The sequence below is a fragment of the Callithrix jacchus genome, chromosome 2 (genome assembly GCF_049354715.1).
Source record: "Callithrix jacchus isolate 240 chromosome 2, calJac240_pri, whole genome shotgun sequence".
In the NCBI taxonomy this organism is placed as follows: Eukaryota; Metazoa; Chordata; class Mammalia; order Primates; family Cebidae; genus Callithrix; species Callithrix jacchus.
In genome coordinates, this window is record NC_133503.1 from 150238686 (window position 1) to 150258243 (window position 19558).

Sequence of the window (19558 nt, forward strand, 5' to 3'; positions counted from 1 at the left end):
AAAACATAACAAGGAGGCATTATGATGATTATAAAGGTGCTAGAATATGGTGGTAATGTGTACAGGCTCTGGAGCCAGACTTTGATTCAGATAGTGACTCACTGGATATTCAACCTCAGACATGCTCCTTGACATCTGAGTGCCTCAATAGCCTCATCTGGAGAACAGGGCTAGTAACAGTGCTTAAACTCATGGCGCTGTTGTGTGGATTAAATGGGGTAATACTGTAAAGCTCTTAGAATGGGATCTGGGGCATTGTACGTGTTTCTAGCTCTTAAATAATAATATTTAAATATCTAATATAGTACCAAATTTTTAATTACTTGATTCAAAACATTCAGTGCTTGTTAAAAACAATGTAGGCTGATGTTTTCTGGGCCAGATTACGAATGATCTTATGGAAGAGGTTTAGTCCCTTTAGCAAAAAGAGGTCATGAGGACACTGCCTAGGCTACAGGAAATCTCAACAAATATTCTCATGATTCTTTTATACTGCAGTGGCATCTTTCTGAACTTACAAGTTCAAATTGCTTTCAAAGGAATCACCCAGTTCTTCTTCCTCTTAGGAATACTGCTATTAGGATGATCTTTTGATCAAAATGAAAATTCCCCAAATCATGGCAGTTTTTAAGACTAAATAGTTTTCTTTATAACAGGTTTTGAATTTATGGGACATGCCCTCCACCCAATCTTGGGTAATATTTTCTGCAGTGACAGGACCTCACTGGGGAAATCCTAACTGAAGATAATAGCATGTTATATTAAGTGTTGCCAGTATTCCATTTAATATTAAGCAATTGCATAACAGGCTTTTTAAATACCTAAGTTAAAAGTGGTACATTAATATTGAGTATACTTCTACTGTAAAGTCTATTCTCCCACTGAATTCAAACAAATACCATTTAAGTGCCAACCTACTATTACAAGAGTTTACTATTTTATTCTTTCTCCAAAATGGCATCAACAGTGATGGGGTGCTTTTGGGGGGATTATTGAACAGAATTTTTGTAACAAAGGAGCAAGCTTGAGGAAATGCAAAACACCAGTGACAGGGATTGCAATGTTTTATCTCAGCATTCCTCATATCTACACACCCCCTAATCAAACAAGCAGTTTTATGGCATGCGCAATTGAAGTGTAACTGACTTCTGCAGAACTGGCTTCCATAGGATTTCCTGTCCAAAAATCATCATGTGGTCATCTGCAGCTAAATGGTTACAAATCATCACGTTAAGCAAAGCTTCCACACCGCAGTATTGTTTTTTAAGGAGTCAAATCCACCAAGCCCTATCATTTGCAAATGATCTCTGGACTTCCTTTATTCCTTTTTTTCCATTTGGTAAGAAGGAAAACAAACAAAAAATCCTCCCTTCATAATATCTGTTTGTTCAAGGCGTAATTCCCCTGCGAGGTGTTTTACAGACTTCTCGTTGTTTAGCTTTTCTTGCCTGGTAATTTACTTACTGAAAGAAATCTGCTCTTCCAGGGCGTGCTATTCCTTTAACCCCTTTTGCTTGCTATTCCTTGGAGGCTAGCAAGGAGTGCATGGCTCTGCAATGTCTGGGAACCCACCTAGAGGGCCCCCTTGACGCCAGCACATCCCCTGTCAGGCAGCAGTCTGCAGCCGAGGCAGGCTGCTGCAGAGTTAATGTACAGTACCACGGAGCCTGCAAGTGTCCTGAGCTGATCAGAGCTGGGGCGGCACAGCCCAGGGCAGACAAGGCGGCTGCGAGGATTCCAAAGGTTCTGCTGGAAATTCGGTGCTGGGGGACTCCAGCGGGAGCCTGTTGCCATTGTGTTTAAAAGCATGCAAGGTCTGTATAGCTTGGGCATGAGAATCTTTCAGAAGATATCAGAGCATCAGAATAAATGACACCTATTGGAAAACTGAATTTGGGGTGAAAAACAAAAGCGATTGAGAGTGAGAAAAAAAGAGAAAAGAAAGACATCGGGGGAAGAAATTCTTAGACAACGTCTGACTTGCAGCTGTGAAATTCATTTTCTTTCTAAGGCAAAATATGAAAAGCTCCCACATGGTTTTGATAATAACAAATTAAAGGGGATTCTGCAGTGAAAAGATCAATAGCTTAGTCATTTTACTTAAAGAGAGCAGGCAGCCTTATTATGGGGTTAGGCAGCAGAAATGAATTTCATCGTGACAGCACCTTCTGAAGTCATGATGGTAGTTAATGGTAATCTTGTCCTGCAAAGCAGAAATTACTCGTTGCCTTCCTACTTTTGCAGTTGAACCAGGAATTCTGAAATTTGGGAAAAGAAGTTGGCTTTGGTGATACATGGTTTCTAGCCCCTCTGCCCAGGTCTTTGTCCGACACGTCTCAGACGGTAGCACTGCGTTAAAGTGACCACACATGAATATGTGCCTAAGAAAGAAGAAAAAGCAATATTCATTTCTAAAGGACAGCATGGCAAAGCAACCTGAAGTTTTCCATTTCCCTTCTAACACTTCTTTAACAAGGATATCAAGAAACTGTCTTTTGACTCTTTTTTTTCCCACATTCCAGAGTCCTTTCTTAAGGATGCATTAATTTACACTCAATGCAGTTAGATTTTACCAGGACAATAGTTGCCACCATTTAGGCATTTAGGATTAGTAGTTGAACTGGTTATTTTAGGGTGTTGACTAACTAGTGGAACCTAAATGGATGGATCCATACCTGCAGTGCTCTGTGATATTTCTTTTTTCAAATCCTGGAAGGGCTTTTGTTATTGCTATTTGTCTTTATTGGTGGGGGGAGATTTTTTTTTTTTTTTTTTTGGAATTCAATACTTGTTGCAATAATTGCCCACCATAGCTGCTCAAACAAGAGAGTTGGAATTCATCTGTAAAAATCACTACATGTAACACAGGAGACAAGAAAAATATTAATGACAGAAGATCTGCCAACATGATGCACGTGAATAATTTTCCCTTTAGAAGGCATTCCTGGATATGGTGAGTAATCAATATTCCCTTCAGTTTGTAAAACTCAGAATGGTAAAATTCCATGACAGGTACCAGAGGAGCATTTGTCTTGAACGAGAGTATTGGTATCAAGTGAGAATGGAAAGTAAACTGTGCAAGACTGAGTAGTGTCTGAGAAAGTAATGGTTATGCAAAAAAAATCAGTTTGTTAATTTAAAGCATCCCCAAATAAGAAATCAAGCATAACGACATGAGAACATTTAAATTGTTAATATTTAATGGAGAAAAAAAACAACTTTGAGAATGGCAACAATTTAATAAATCTTTTAAAAGGGAGGCTTCGGGTTTGTTTTCTGTTGTTTTGCTATTTTTATTTGAAAATTCCCTGGGGAAGGGCACACATGAATCTCTGACATCTCATATCAATTTGTCTGAATTTCCAAAAGAAGGTTAAGGGAAACTTAGAATGTTGACTCAATTTTAAAATAATACTAAAATGTGTTAGGGCCTCACAGTTAAGAATATTTTAGCTATTTAAGAAACATTTCTACCAAAATGAACCAGTAGAATTCTGGTGGAATTCTAACATAAGAATCATACAGTGCTCAGGCTCTCATAGAACTTGCTTAGTGCCTTGACATTTGGTCATGTATTAAGGTTCAATGCAATGTATTAAGGTCCCTGGACATGTGATATCATGTACTATTTCTTGCTGGAGTTTATGACTCAATGTGTATAGAAACTCATTGCTGAGGGTATTATAAGAGCAAAGGTCATTATTTTAAAATTGCTTGTTTTTGTCATACATTTAGGGTCAGCCGGATTCAGACTTTCATAGCAGAAACTTTGTGAATGCATAACAAAGGCACATGTTAAGGCTTTGTGTCTGCTAGCCTGGGTTGTTTTGAATACCGCAATGTGTCTGATTTTGAAAGTATATCTTTCAGGTAAATGTTTTGGCTGGACTCTGGATAAATAATAGGTATCCAAATATAGGTTTCTGAGGGTTTTTCAACTGCTTTTATGACAGTGTCTCAGTTGAAAGCTCCCTGAGACCTTAAGGTACCACCAAAATCACCTGCTGGTTTGTTAAAGAGTTTTCGGCTTCCAGCTAAAAAAACCTATTGCAGAGAAGCTTGGGAGACATCCTCTGCCACTCCAGGCAGGTGCTTATTTTCGAACAGGACCAGATCCATCCAGAGTCGACGCTGTGGCGTATCTACCTTCTCTGTTGGCCAGAGCTACTATCCCCAGACTCTAGAATGCTTGGGTGACATGCCTGCAAACCTTGGTGGCCCACTTCCAACTGCATCACCAGAGTTTCCTAGTCAGGGGGAGCCTTAGTGCCATGGCCTTGCTTATTCTGTTGGTGAGGGTCAGGCATCAGCAATAAGGTCCTCATCATTCATAACAGACAAATTCACATCAATAGTCTTTAATCCTGAGATTAAAAGATCCTGGAAACGGTTCCTGGCACATAATAGGCATTTGTCCATTTTTTTCTTCTATGCTTTATGCTTTTCTTTAAAGTTAATTTTATACCTCTTAAGATTTGCTTAGGAGGGGAAATTGCCATTCTCCTTTCTATCAAGTGTACCTTGCTACAAAGCAACAGTTTTTGTTCTACCTAAGTTCTGTTGTTTGAATCCATTTTTTTATGTTGTGTAATATATTGGATGCATGTGCTCTTCGAATGCCTGACATTATAACCAGCTTTTATTTTTGTTGCATGAACCTCCCCTATACTTCTGACTAGAAAGAAATGAGCTATTCAACTCTGTAGTTTTGGAAAGAATGCAAATTTGCTTATTCATGCTCCCCTAGATCTGCAACATATATGTTTGAAAGCTATATGGAGAAGTTGAGAGTCCTGGTGGTTTTCTTTTGTGCCTGGAGCTAGGTAACCCTTCATCTGTTTCACTGCATGCCCTCCCAATCTGTTGTTATTGTTGTGACCAAACAGCCAATGTAGAGTGCGAATGCTCTGTATAACTACTCTTCTTGGGCCCCTCAGAAGGATTATTAATATGATGTTAGACTCAGAGGAAGAAGGTGGTGGTTTTTTCCAGGTGACCTAATTAATTTTGGGCCTGGTTCTCGACTTTCCCAATTGTTGTTCTTTTCCTCTTATTTACAGCCTCTCCTTCCAATACTGCAGTAAGAGATTCTAGGGGTTTGTTGACAGAAAACCTTATTTCCCTTTGTTCTATTGTAAGATCCCCTATGGGGTGAGATTTCAGGCTCATGAATTATCCTGCTTAGAATAAAGGGCTTGCCAAATTGCTCTTTTCATTTCTAAAGACTCCCCATCCTCATTCTCACATTTATGTCTTTCGTGAAGGGGCAGATCAGAAGTTGGCAACAGACCAATGCCAAGGAATAATAAACATTGGAAAAGAGACATGTGCTTTGGTTTCATGAGCCCTAGCTCATCTCTAGAAAGGCTCTGTACCCTTTGGAGAGCTAGGACGTGGCATGTGCTGGTCCTCTTTCTGTCCTGTTTTTCGAGAAGAAAGAATGAGAAAAAGCTGAGACGTAGGAGGTCTAGGGTAGTCTTCAAAAGTTTATCACAAGTAGTGATTGAAGTAGAAGCCTATGCACAGAGTTCCTGCTTGAACTCTCATCCTTTTGCCCTAAGGCTGGTATGTTGATTATTGAGCAATAGTCCTAAGAATTCACTGTTTATCAGTTACGAGTTAAAGTTAATAAGTGGGCCTATTACTTGGCTTAATAGAACACTACCCCTTCAGTGCTAAAAGAGTGGTATGAAGAATGTGTCTTTCTTGTTTGAAGCTACATTAGAAATACTTGCTGGAACATTTTATTGCAAAGGCTTCTTTCCATTATACATTTCAGCCTTTTTACTGCCAAGCCAAACAAAGATAAGGGTTTGCCTCACTGGCTAGATAAGTACTATATAGCTCTTCTTAGTTTTTATTCTGGCTATTTGTGAAAATAGAAAGGTAGCCTGGCATTCAGAACAAGTATGGTGTGGTTGAAAGAAGGGGAAAAGCAAGTCAGCTTTCTAGGAATTTAAATTTCATCTAGCAGCAATTAAGAGGACTCTTTAGAAGCATTATGGCCTGGAATCGAATGTCAGGGTCTAACATGAATGACATAACACCGTGTGACTAACATGTTCTCAGGTTTTTGCCTTACTTAAACGATATATAACAACTTTTTATAATCCAATTTGAAAAATACTATAATTTCATGCTAGAAACATCAAGGCTATGTTGAATGCAATCGAATTTCACAGCTAAACAGTTTAGGAGGGTATTATATTTAAATACCTTTGCAACCTTTTAAGGATGGATTCAAAAGGCTAAAAGGACAGTGGAAGACAGAAGCTAAAGGCCTTGGCTAGGAGAGGCTATGGAACACTGCCATCGAGGGCCTCTCTGAGGATGCCAGAGGAAGATTTGGGATCAGTGATTGTGGAAGGTGATTAATTATTTGCTTATTTGGTACTTAGGGTTTAATTTTAGAAGGCAGGACATCTAAATGTTTTTATCAGACTGTCTTTGGAATGCAAAATGAGGTGATTGTGGCACCTTCACTCAATATGGACGTATCTTGTTCCTTCTTCCAGGACACTAAATTCGTTAGACTGTTCTTTTCCAGCTATCAGTTTCTATAAGATTTAGCATAGAAAATTCTTTGTTTGATTGTTCCTCTATGGATCAAGCATTCAATTCATAAACTAACTCATTGTATTGTTTCGATCTAAATCCTTTATGGAATGAAGCAAGATATAAATCAGTGTATCAATGATATATTCATATATATGTTCATAATTTGCATGTATATATGTTTAAAACTACGAATATGATGGATAAATATTCAGAGAAAGGCAGGATGGCCTGCCTTTTAATGAAAAGATAATCCTTCCTATCTAGCCTCATAGTGTTTCATCTTTTAAGGTTTTCTTTTCATACATTGAAACTACAGAAACTCAGTCCAGAGGAGCATTTTTCAGAGTTTGTGTTTTGACAGATACAGCAGATTCACTTATTTTATTAGAATTTTGGTGGGTGGGAGCAATATTGAGTTTGATGACTATGCATACATTGAAGGAAATGACATATCAAGTCTCATGTAAGGTAATGGAGCTTTGTTCTTTTTAGTCAACTTAAAATTATTCCAGTATCTGCTTGTCTTCCAAGGAAATTGCAGGTAATAGCTGCCCTTGCTTCTTTAATCTCTCTTCCTCTGGGTTGCAGAACTACTCAGAATTTCTAAAATATAAATACCAGACTCCTAGCTTCATTCTGAATTCCTGTTAGGGTCAAATACAATTTACTTGTAAACACTTACGACCAATAAAGTTTAGATGGAGCTCATAATTATACAAACTCATCTGGTTCACAATCCCTAGGGCTCAATAATAAAGTCAACCATTGTTTAAGGCAGGAATTCAGTGTTAGATATAAAGTAGCAAAGAGTTTCCATTATCTGAGATATCAATCCTATTAAAAATAAAACTTTTCCGTTGGCTATTTTACTGTCTTTTGTTGCCTTCAGCTGTATGTGCCTTTTTTCTAGTAATACCTTGGAATTTAAAAATGAAACTTTAAATCTTTATTTTTTATGTTTTAATATTTTTCAAAAGTAATTTAAGAATGGTATGATAGAGGAGCAAAGTGGTTATTAGTAATATCAATGTGCTTACAACTTATGGAAGTGAAACATAGTCTTCACTCCTAGCAGCCTTCTGCTGTAGTAAATAGTATGTGCACTTTAAATTGCTGAGAGGTTACATCTTCAATGGACTGAGTGGCATAGCCAGGGAGGTCTTAGAAATCTTACAAAAGTAAGAAAATAAGAAATTATCCCCCAACATATGAAAATTATTTACTAAGAATTTATGAGGTTTTCACTTCTTTTTTTTTTTTTTTGAGATGGAAGTTTCACTCTTGTTACCCAGGCTGGAGTGCAATGGAGCGATCTCGGCTCATCGCAACCTCCGCCTCCTGGGTTCAGGCAATTCTCCTGCCTCAGCCTCCCGAGTAGCTGGGACTACAGGCTGTGCCACCAGGCCCAGCTAATTTTTGTATTTTTAGTAGAGACGGGGTTTCACCATGTTGACCAGGATGATCTCCATCTCTTGACCTCGTGATCCACCCGCCTCGGCCTCCCAAAGTGCTGGGATTACAGGCTTGAGCCACCGCGTCCGGCCCTGGCCCCACTTCTTTAAAATTCTTCGCTTTCCACTCCTTTTTGCTTCCTCTTTTTAGTTGACTATTATTGAGTTATTTATATTAATCCTGAGGTATCTGGGTTCAGAGAAAAATAGGCAAGTAAAGGAAAATGAAAAATAGTTTCAAATTCAGAGATGCAAAGAACAACCCAAGAAAACAAAACAACCAGTTTTTTTACTACCCATAGGTCGGATTTTCCTTTTTTAAACAAACAAACAAACAAAAAAACCCTCGTCCTTTCCTCTCCTCTTTCAGTCATATCCTAGAAATGTTAATGCTCATTAATACTGTCTGGCTATAACATCATCCACATTTTTTACAATAGCTCAAAAATATCTCTAAGCCATAACTTATCTGCTGCAACTGCTTATCACGTGATGGATTATTAGATGACTTTCCAGTTATTTGAGAAGTCCCAGCCTATAAACATACCCAAAACAATATATTGCAACTGGGGATTAGGTTGTGTAGAGTTCATACATGAATATCTCTATATATATGATGTCAAAGATAGATCATCTAGAGTCTATATAATCAGGCTATTGGCTGGAAATGTAAATAGGCTAAAAACATAATAAAAAGCATTCCGGGTTTCTAATTCAACTTCTGGAGTGTTAACATTTTGTGTGACCTTGTGAAAGCTCTTTGAGTATTTACCACTGTCGAAAACTATTACAGCAGATATTTACCCACTTCATGTTAAGAAGTCGGCTATTAAAGAAAATCTCATAACACATTGGTAATAACAATTTATTAGAGACCAGCCTGAACAACATAATGAGACCCTGTCTCTATAATTTTTTAAGGTAGCTGGGCATGTTGGCTCATGCCTGTGGTCCCAGCTACTCAGGGAGGCTAAGGTAGGAGGAGCTCTTGAATCCAGAAGATTGAGGTTACAGTGAGCCATGATCATGCCACTGTACTCCAGCCTGGGCAACAGAGCAAGACTCTGTCTCAAAAAAACTAAAATAAAAGAAGAAGAATGTATTAGAATGTTGACAATGACATGCCAAAATCTCTTGTATAAATATCGTATACTTCATGGAAGAGATCAACACTGTTGAGCACTCCTCTGCATGCCATATGTTTTCACATAAGTTACATCCTTTAATGGCAATATAACTTTCTGAGAATTTCTTATCCAAATCCCTGTTTGCAGATGAGGAAGGTAATGCTCACAGAGATTAGATAACTTGCTGAAGTTCACATACATATTACTAGGGAAGCTGACCCACTCCAAACCAGGTCTGGCCTGATTTTAGAGCCCAGTATCTTTTTAATCCACCATATTGTTCTTGTGGCAGATGATTTAACATTCTTATTTATGGATCTTCTGGAAAATTAGATTAGCAGTAGACCAGAGAAAATAAGCAGATTCATCCTGTTATTTAGCGAGTTGGCTTAGTAAATATGTAGGATGCCTACTGAATGTGAATGGACTTTCCTTGAGAAACTCTTCCCTTTAATATTAGAATGATGACCTATACTTACACTGTGTCAGTAGCTCTTTCTGTGTTTTCTCAGAATGAGAAATTTTACAAGGAATTTGTGGTGAACTCTATGTTTCCAAGGTCACTGTGGCCTATCGGATCCTTTCAATAAAAAGTGCCTCTCTGAACGATGTATTAGGAAAGGTGACACACTTTGGACAGATGAAGTAGAAATGCAAACTGCAGTGGCTGGTGAATGGACAGAGCCTCTGTCCAAAGCAACAGTCATTCTTTCCGCTGGGTGCACACTGGGTGTGTGCAGCGTAGGTGAATTCCACTCCATTCACCATCTCTGTGGGGCATTGTTGAGCCCTGTTCAAACTGCACATCTCCGGCCCTGCTTTGATGTGGGCTCCAGCTTTACTTTGTGACAAATGGTTTTGAGAGTGCTTTGCCAACAGTAAAAGATCATCCACATTTTAGGTTTTGCTGCCATGATTATTACTTTCTTCAAAATGTTCAACTAATTGTAAGTCTTTAAACTTTATGCACAAGTAAAGAATATTAACATTATCTGAAATCAGATATAAATGCCAAGGAAGCATTTTAATCATAAAATAGCCCAATATCTGAGCTTCCGAAAAGATGTCATGCTTAGTGAATTATATTGTAACAGGTAGAAAACACTGATTGATTTATTCATGTGGTATGCCCAGATGAATATGATAAGAATCCTGCCTTGGAGATACTAAAAAACTAGTAAGGAGAACAGGCACAGAAACAAATAATTGTAAGTATAAGTATAGTAGGGAGCATGTTAATATGGATATATACAAGGTGATACAGGAGTCAGGAGGAGGAGCAACTTAACTGACTTGATCCAAGTACCTTAAGTTTCAAAGTGAACATAGATTTGATGGATTTGGGAATTAGTAGCTATTGATAATACTTTAGAGAGTGGTTTAAGAGAGTGTCTGGGGATAAGTTATATTTCAGGGGTAATAAAAGCAGATAAAAGTTGTGTAAACTACTTCGTTCAAAATTTTGCAAAAGAAAGAAGGAGAAGGAGGAGAAGAGGAGGGCAGGGGAGAAGGAGAGGAGAAAAATACAGCAGCTAGTGAAGAACACCAAGTACTTTTAAGAGTAGGAACCATGTCCCTAAGGAAATATTCTGATACTTTTTTAGAAGTATGAAGTATGTCCTTGTGGAGGACATGACAGCCTCTGAGATAGGAGGGAGGAAAAGGAGGAAGAACGCAGATAATGTGGAGATGAGGTAGGTGGAAAGAGAGCCTGAGGGAGTTTTTGTTTTATGTCCTGTGTTTTCTGTGGGAAGTATTAAATGGAATTCAGGATCACATCTCAGAAGAAGACCATGGAGGAGCACGTGGAGGAGCTTAGTAAAGTGATGGAACAGCTACTAGGGGGAAACGGAAAGGTTACTGAAGAGAGAGTACAAGAGTGTCAAACAAAGTGGAAAAAGGTCAGTGATGTTGAATGAATACATCCAGTCAATAAAGGACGTTTCACTTGACTTCAGAAATCATTTACACAAAGTATTATGTCAGGCAAAGGAGTAGAGATGTGACAGAAATGTTACAATTCTTAATTATTAAATTTGAAACTGTTTGATGAGAGTTTCTCCTGTGGATTATTTTTCTTGGTATTCCAAAGAATTCGGAGTGGATCTTAATTGTTGTTTTTTATTTTATTTTTTTTGTAGTGATGGAGACTGTTTTATGAATATATTAATTAGATTACAGCTTCATTTTCATGACCTGATTTTAAAAATGTGAGATTTCCTATGCTGCCTTGAAATAACTCTTGGGTGACAAACAGAAGCTTTAAGATGTTTGCTTTGAATTTTATCTTCAAATGAATAAAAATCACAGTGGGAAGAAAAGGCAAAGTGATTCAGCTTTGCTCTCTTTTTAATAGGAACCTTTCTGTGATTTATGTTAAAATGTCACAAATCCATATATATGTAACCTGCTTTTACAAAAATTTCTTCAAAACCCCTATGACGTTTACTTGAAAGTGCCACCAGTGTCTGAGAAATATACTGGTTATGACGAAGCATGATATGATTTTAACCAGAACTGGTATAACCCAGTTTAAATATTTATACATTTAAATTCTCTTTTATTTCTCCATGATAAATAGGAGAAAATGACAAATACAATATGTAAGTTAAGGGATATTATTAAATAGCCTTATAATTTTCTAGGTCATGAGAATAAACCCTGGAGGATACTGTGACTTTAGCCGATATTATGAATTCCTTTCATCTCTTCTAATCATCTCAGCAGAGCTTTCTCTATTCCTTTAGTGTCAGCATTCAGTGCTCACAACTACTTTATACAGAATTTTCTTTGTAGGATTTTTGCTGTGGCTCTAAAACTCTAAATAAGGTTCTAAGAAGTCCTAGTCACTTGTCAGGGATCTTCATTGAGTTTCCATGTTTTTCTTTTCTAAATATGAAAATTGAAGGTTGACTGATCACTAAGGTGCTCTAAAAATATATGATCTTATATCTTACCTAGTTAATTTACTCACTTCTGTCTTATTCAGGCATACTTGTTCTTCCATTAAAGGTAACACAGAGAAACCACACATAAATCCACAAACGACTCCAGACTGAGCTCTGATGTTTTTCTCAAGTATTTGGCCTCTGCAATAAAAAATCCTTAGCCTCTCTACCTTGGGTATTTTGCTTAATTCCTTCTCCACAAAACCCAACTTTAGATGGCAGCCTTTCTCATGGGAAAGACAGTAACTATATGCTCATTAATGCTGATATCCACAGTATTTGAGAAAACATATTCTATATGCAATTTACACGTTTCTCGTATCTTCGCAATTCTTCTCTTGATAAAAATTTCAGGCCCTTCCTTTTTTATTTATCCTCCATTTAGTTTCAGGAAATAACACGGTATGAAGTTCTCATTCTTAGGACCTTGTCATTGGGTTGCTCAGTAAGTTTAAAACAAATGATTGGCATAATGAAGGAGAGTCCCTTGATGTTCTAGAGAAGAAAGGCAAGCTAGCAAGCTGCCAGTGGGCAAACAGAAAACCACAGTGGTATTGAGATCAGTGAAAGAGGCCTCTTACAAGTATTAAAGTAAGGCTTTGGAGTCTTAAACCTTTGGATGTGTAAATTTTAAAAAAGGGAAATATTTGTGGGAAAAGTCCTATTTTTTAGAAAATAATCCATGCCAGATTTGATTTTTGAAAGAGATTGAATGCTAAGTTGCCTCAGGATGTCCCCATTTAAAAGGGTGACCACATTCTGTGAGGTCTTCACTGCACACAGCCTTTTGCTTCAAAGAGCTTTCTGAGACCAAGCTAGCCTTTGAGACCAGGTCGTAGCATTATAACCCGTTCTATTCATTGCAGTAGCCACCTTGACTACTTTTTTCTACTTTATACCACAACAGTGTTGCACTTAATAGGGACTTTTAAAACTTTTTCTTAATAAATGATTAAGTGTACAGAAAAGGATGACAAATAAAAATTATACGGTCAGGGGAAATTTTAAATATACTTTCATATTTTTCAAATAAGGTTATTGTGCTGTGTTTTGAGATGAGGTAGGGGGTGCATGCTGTAAAAATAATAAAGATACTCTCACATTTGAAAGGCTATTAATTCTAGGTATAGACTAACCTCTTTATCGATATTATTTTACTTAATCCTCCCCCAAATCTGTGGAAAGGGCTTGTTACCTACTGACTAAGGGTGCGACCTTGGGCTAGTTATCTAAGCTCTCTGTGATTTGTAACGTAGGGACAATAAATAGTTCTCACTTCATAGGGTTGCTGTGAAGATTAAATGAGAAATCCGGTGAAGTGCTTAGAGCACCTGTCACTCAGTACGTAACCAGTAAACACTGTTACGGTGCAGATTAGGCGACTAGCTGTGAATGGTCAACCAGGGTGCCTAGGGTAATCAGTGGCAGGCCAGTTCCAACCTAGATCTTACCCATTAGCTATAGGTTGCTTGGAGGTCTAAACTGCCTCTTCTATAACACCTTCTTGTTCAGTAAATACAAAGACAATACCTTGAGTTAAGTTTAAATTATGGGGAAGAATTCATTCTTCCTCATCTCTCAAGCCTCAGCAAGAATTGCCTGCTGTGCCCTCCCATGTTGAGTCAGTGCCTACTTTATGCAGGTTGGATTTTCTCTCTATGACTGTCTTATTCAGGCCCTGCTTCATTAGATTCTCAGTTCTTAGCACAGTGTCTGACATATAGTAGGTGCTCAATAAAATGTTTTAGAGTAAACATTACTTTTTTAGAATTGTGTCCCTGGAATTTATGGCTTTCAATATTAACTTCATGTTTTCAGGTGATAGCCCATGTTTTGGGGGGAATAGGTAAAATTTGTATAAAAATTGTCATCTTGAGCATAAATAATTCCCACACATTAACTGGATTTGCAGAAGCAGCCATCCTGCTGAATTGTGTGTATCTGAAAAAATCTAAATGCTACTGCTGCACATCACCTTATCTAAGACACTATTTCTTCAAAACTAATAACCGGCTCATTCGTTTTCATATAGGAATCTTTCTTTCCTTGAAGATGTGTATGTTTTCTCTTGCTGGCGAGACAAAAGTCTGCAAATTATCTCCACAGCTGGTTCTGATGCTTGATTATGCCCCTTTCTGCATCTATAACATTGATGTTCCATTTTAATTACTTTTCATCACAGTACATGATTTGGTCTTCAGACATAGACCAGCCTCCACATGTGGCTCTTCATTCTTTTTATACATCTTTCACTGTCAAACTGAGCTCTAAAAATCATCTCTCTAGTATCTCTTCACTTGCCAAGAAAATGTACTGGCTTTGCATTGTATATAATACAGTATAATGCTCTGCCTCGTCTGGCCTTCTCCTTTCTAGTCTCATTGTAGAAATGCTAATTTTTATTATTATCAGTATTAATTAATTTCTCTCATTATTCTAATATACATATCCTATATTTGAGTTTTTAAATATATCAATTCTTTAGCATAATGGTTACAATCACATATATGTATGAGGTTTTATTCTTGGTTTATTATGAAAGAGTATCAATAAGTCTAAGTATTATATCCTTATATATGTTTTGGTCGAAGAACATCCTGAAAAATTAACTTCAATGTTTTAAAAAGCCATAGTTCCCAATGTGATGGAGATGGTGAGGATTGGAGAAGACATCTTTAGGGAAGGTAGTTGTATTATTTATCAGAAATAACCGCAAGAGTTTGTTGGAGGAAAAAAGTCAGCCCTCATTCTCTCACCCTACTAACAAGGAGCATGAAAACCTGGAGGTTGAAGAGTGAGTAGGAAGAGGAGGTGGCCTGTGTAATTTGATAAAGCACTTGACAGGTCTCACACCAGTCTCTTAGCCAGCAGTACAATACAAGGGAGAGAGCGCATGCTTCAAAGCCACATTGAACTAAGTTTAAATTAACCCTGATGCTGACTGGTTAACTTTGAACAAATTACCTTTCATGAGCATCACTTTCCTCATTTATAAGAGAAAAATACTATAGTTCCAATCACACAGATTTGTTGTAAGGATTTGATGAGATAATACACTATTTAATTTGTTATTTTTAAACCCTGCCTTGTCCCAGGCAGCATTCAAGGCAGCCAACAAAGTTATATATGCATAACTTATAGTGAGAATGTTGAGGAAGGGCAAAGAGAAATAAGGTATGATGCTCCTACTCACATATGTATGTAGTAGGTGAAAAAAATTGTATTACCTTCACAAAATGGCACCAGAATTCCCATGGGAAAGGAAGAGAAATGTCTTTGCTAGAAGAGATATTTTGGTTTTTTTGTTTTTGTTTGTTTGTTTTGAAACTGAGTCTCCCTCTTTTGCCCAGGCTGGAGTGCAGTGGCGTGATCTGAACCCACTGCAACCTCTGCCTCCTGGTTTCAAGCGATTCTCCTGCCACAGCCTCCCAAGTTGCTGGGACTACTGGTGTCAGCTGCCACACCCAGCTAATTTTTGTATTTTTAGTAGAGATGGGGTTTCACCATGTTGACCAGGCTGGTCTTGAACTCCTGACCTCAAGTGATCTACTTGCCTCGACCTCCCAAAGTACTGGGATTACAGGAGTGAGCCACTATGCCCAGACTAGAAGAGCTATTTTGAACATGCCCTTGGGATAGAAGAAAGTCCCTTGAGGATTTGACTGTAGGTAGGTGCTCAAGTGCTCTGAGGGTGAAACTTCTCTGCATAACAGACGGAAAATTCAGTGCTAAGGAGCCAATGAGAATGATGGAGATGAGGCAGAGAAATTAGAGGAGAGGAGAGGAAGAGGAGAAGCAGCCCTGGGAAGCCTGAGAACTGTGGGTATACTCCATAAACAGATCCCTCCCCAGTAGTGGCAGTGGTGGTGGGGGTATTGAGATGTACAGGGAGTTGATAGGGGTGGGAGGACCAGTAATGTATGTATGTCTTACTTCAGGCCTCAGGAATACCTGGAGTAAGTGATTTTGATGGTGGTGTTGCCATGTGAACTAAAATGAGCTGAATTGTGTTGGCAAAACAGGTCAATGAGCCCAGCCTTTAGGAAGTTATGAGAAATTTAGAGGTGAGTTTTGGGACTCTTACTGGTCATGAATTAGGAAGTTCAAATCAATTTTGTTTAGATCTCAAGGGAGGCAGAGAGCCTTCCATCTTTCAAGAGTTAAGCAGACCATGAAGTCCAAGGGTATGCAAGGTGGAATGTAAAGTTCTCACTAAGCTTCCTAGGATCCAGGGTAAATCAGGAAGCTTAAACACAAATCCCAGTGTCCATTAGATAAACAACTTGATGGTTCAGGGAAGAACACTGCTTCTGACACTAAGATCAGAAGGAAATTTGTCCTAAGGTGTGCATAAATAGGAAAGATATACATATATAAATCGTGGTAACGGTTCAACTTAGTGTGTTTGATATATTTTAGTTCCTATCTTGTCCCTTTTTTTCCACACAGGTTTCTGTGAAGATTGTAGTATATTTGAAAGTTCTTTGAAAATTATAAGTACTATTGTTAGTTTATAATTAAAAGAAAGACCAGGTACCAGATTTCATTAAAATCTGATTAAATACTATTAAAGATAGTATAATAGAATAGATAGTATAAGAAAAGGATAATCCAAATAAAAAATGTTTTTTATTTAAAAAAATGATATATCTTGCCAAATTTTGAAGTTAAGAGCACAGCATTCTCACTTCTTTAACCAGACTTACAGCCCATTGTAGTACTAGGTTTTGGAATCCTGAGTCCTATGCCATTTGTAATGGCAACCGTCTTAAAGGGTGATACAGCCTTTTGTGACACTTAAGGAGACTTGAATCTTTGAGGCAAATGTTGAGTCTATACATGAACATTTGTTGTGTAAGAGTAGAAGTGGAAGTCAAAATTCTGAGCAAGGTTGCTCCCAATGAGATTTGTGAACTCACAAGATTGTTTCCATAGGTTTGAAATGTTTCAAGCGCAAATTCAATTCATAAGGAAAACGAGAATCATGAAAATGATTATGAAATTGCAGTCTGGAAAGAGGATGTAGACGAATGCCAGAGCTTCTGGAGATTATGAAATATTTACATTTATGGGGCCAGGTGAAATAAGTTGTTCTTTCAGAAATGTGTGACATGGCTATTATATATTATGCCCCTAAAACAATTTCTTTGATAATAAAACAACAAAAACAAAAACACATAAAAAGCAATGATAAAAACAGTTAAATAAAAAAGAAACACAGTTCTTGAATACAGGATATAAAGGCTCAGGGCATTTCTTCTTTCTTATTATTTATTTTCCCTAGCTAGGTAAATTGGTTGTTTTATGCTGGCACTAAGAGTTTCATACCACTACTAGAATAGTCAAGTATTTAACCTGGCCGTGAGTAAAGGATGTTGGATTGACAGATGAGTCTATCTGTATCAAACAGCTTTACCTTAAGAAAACCCGAAACTTTGAAAGCAGTAACACATCAAAAGAATATTGAAGATTACAGCCACCTTCCCCCACCTCTCCTCGCAATCTGTTTTTGTTCAGGTTCGTTATGAGCAGCTCCTTTGGGTAATTTGAGTTGTGTGCTTTCTCCTCTCCTTCTGTATCCTTGGCTTCTTCAGAGTGTCAGTCAAGACAAGCAAAAGATACAAGAAAAAACATTTCATTTTCAGGGAAATGGCCTTTCAGTACCTGAGCCTTCACACCAATTCAACATTGCTGAGTGCTCCAATACTGCTGAGTACAGTGTTTAGAAAGTATCCAGTACATCAGCCTTGCATCTGTTGTTCTTAAATTGAGATCCCTAATGCCTATTAGGCAAATGTGCTTTACATCAACCAAATGATGTATTTTAAAATCTTCGTGTCTAGCATGAAAAAGAATCTCTTTCACTCTCATCTTACCTTAAAAAAAGTTATAGCAATATACATATGAAGTATAGCAATATACATCAGGGAGGAGCAAATTTTTATTTCATGTATTACACCTCTTATGGTACACATGAAGACTGGAAATGAGTAGTTATATGTTGGGCATGTATATGAATTAGTCTGTAAAATACACAGCATTTTTTTTCTCTTGTAAGTTACTAAATATTAACTATTTTAATGCATTTCTTTTTCTTTGCTAATTTATTCAAATGTAATCCTGACTAATCCATTATTTTGTTAACATGTCTACTTGATTAATGTATTTTTCCCCTCCTCTAATTCTGATCCACAAATTTTATAGCTGTTCATTGTAGTACTTAATCTAAGTCCACTGAAGATTAACATTATTCATGTGTCTCCATTAAAGACAACAATAATATCACTGAGTTAGCTTAGTTTGGATAGAAATTTGGCTAGCATTCATTACTTGATTTTCTTGGAGTTTTGTAATTTTTTTCATATTTGTCAACATTGTATACATCTGAAAGCCTTGTGTTTAAATATCTATTTCTTGGTCAGCAGAACTGATAGAGCCGAATTAATGGATCAGTAACAGGATTTCAAGGAAATCACTCATCTACATTGTCATTTTGTTCTAACACAGTTTGCACATACAAATAAAAATTTTATATTATTTTACATATTTGCCAATAAAAATTAGAAAATTATATTGTTTGGCACCAGGATGTGTCCTTGAATTATTAATTTGTTAATTTTTTATAATATGCTTATTTATTAGATAAGCAGTAATGTTTCTCATGAGAATACATATATTAATACTTTCAGATGTCCAGGAAGTATCAGGAGATTAAATACTGATATTAGAAAGTACTTTATTCCCACCATTACGTTCAGTTCTGATTTTACAGCTGTGTAGCTAGAACAAAGATTGTGTTTCTTTTTTTTTCTTTAAAAGAGTAAGACAAGGCTAGAGGGTATGCCATTCTAAGGGTACCACTGGCTGTGTCATCACAGGAGGGCCCTGATACATGAATACCCGGTCTCCAGGAAGCCAAGTATGATATTCACAACCAGAAAATAATGTGCTAACCTCATTCACTGTAATCACAGATAATGTATTTGTATCTGCCATGCAGTTTTGAAGGTAAAATATGGAACCTATTTTGGAAATTTCACATAACATCTTGAGCTGTATTAATAGAACTAGAATAACTCAAAATAAAGAGGTAATGAGTGCACTTGACCCTGCATCATTCAGACCTCAGCTGGAATATTGTGCTTCCTTTTGGACTGCAGACAAACTGAAGAGGACTCAGGAGAGTGACAAGGCAGGAAGCAAGCTTATGTCTTGTCACATATAAGGTGGTTGAAGGACTGTGATTGTTAGAGAAAATGATGTGGTAATTGAAGAATGGGTACTGGGAAGAGGCTAGTTCTTTGAGGCTGCTAATCTGAAATATAACAAGTGGATGCACCTGCAGTAAAAGAGATTAAGCCCATAATAAGTGTAGATGTTCTAATGGTCAGAAGAGGCATTTCATGTGACATGGCTTGCATTGGTCCAGATGGGGAAGTAAGGATGGATAAACATGCAGTTTGCAAAGATAAAA

The 19558-nt window shown here is 37.4% G+C and overlaps 1 protein-coding gene across 9 annotated transcripts in view; it reads left to right on the plus strand.

The window, feature by feature from the left end:
- PDE4D (phosphodiesterase 4D) overlaps positions 1–19558 on the plus strand; it is a 1594380-nt gene that overhangs the window by 954540 nt on the left and 620282 nt on the right. Inside the window, exons 1-2 of one of the 9 annotated variants that reach the window (XM_008992021.5) lie at positions 1632–1814; positions 2814–2953. The exons of 7 other annotated variants lie outside the window; for them this stretch is intronic. In XM_008992021.5, coding sequence (XP_008990269.1) covers positions 2907–2953 — 47 coding nt within the window. In that variant the 5' untranslated portion in view covers positions 1632–1814; positions 2814–2906. Of the gene's footprint in view, positions 1–1631; positions 2954–19558 lie in introns of those variants that run through there. One more of the 9 variants, XM_054252631.2, reaches the window with a different exon arrangement.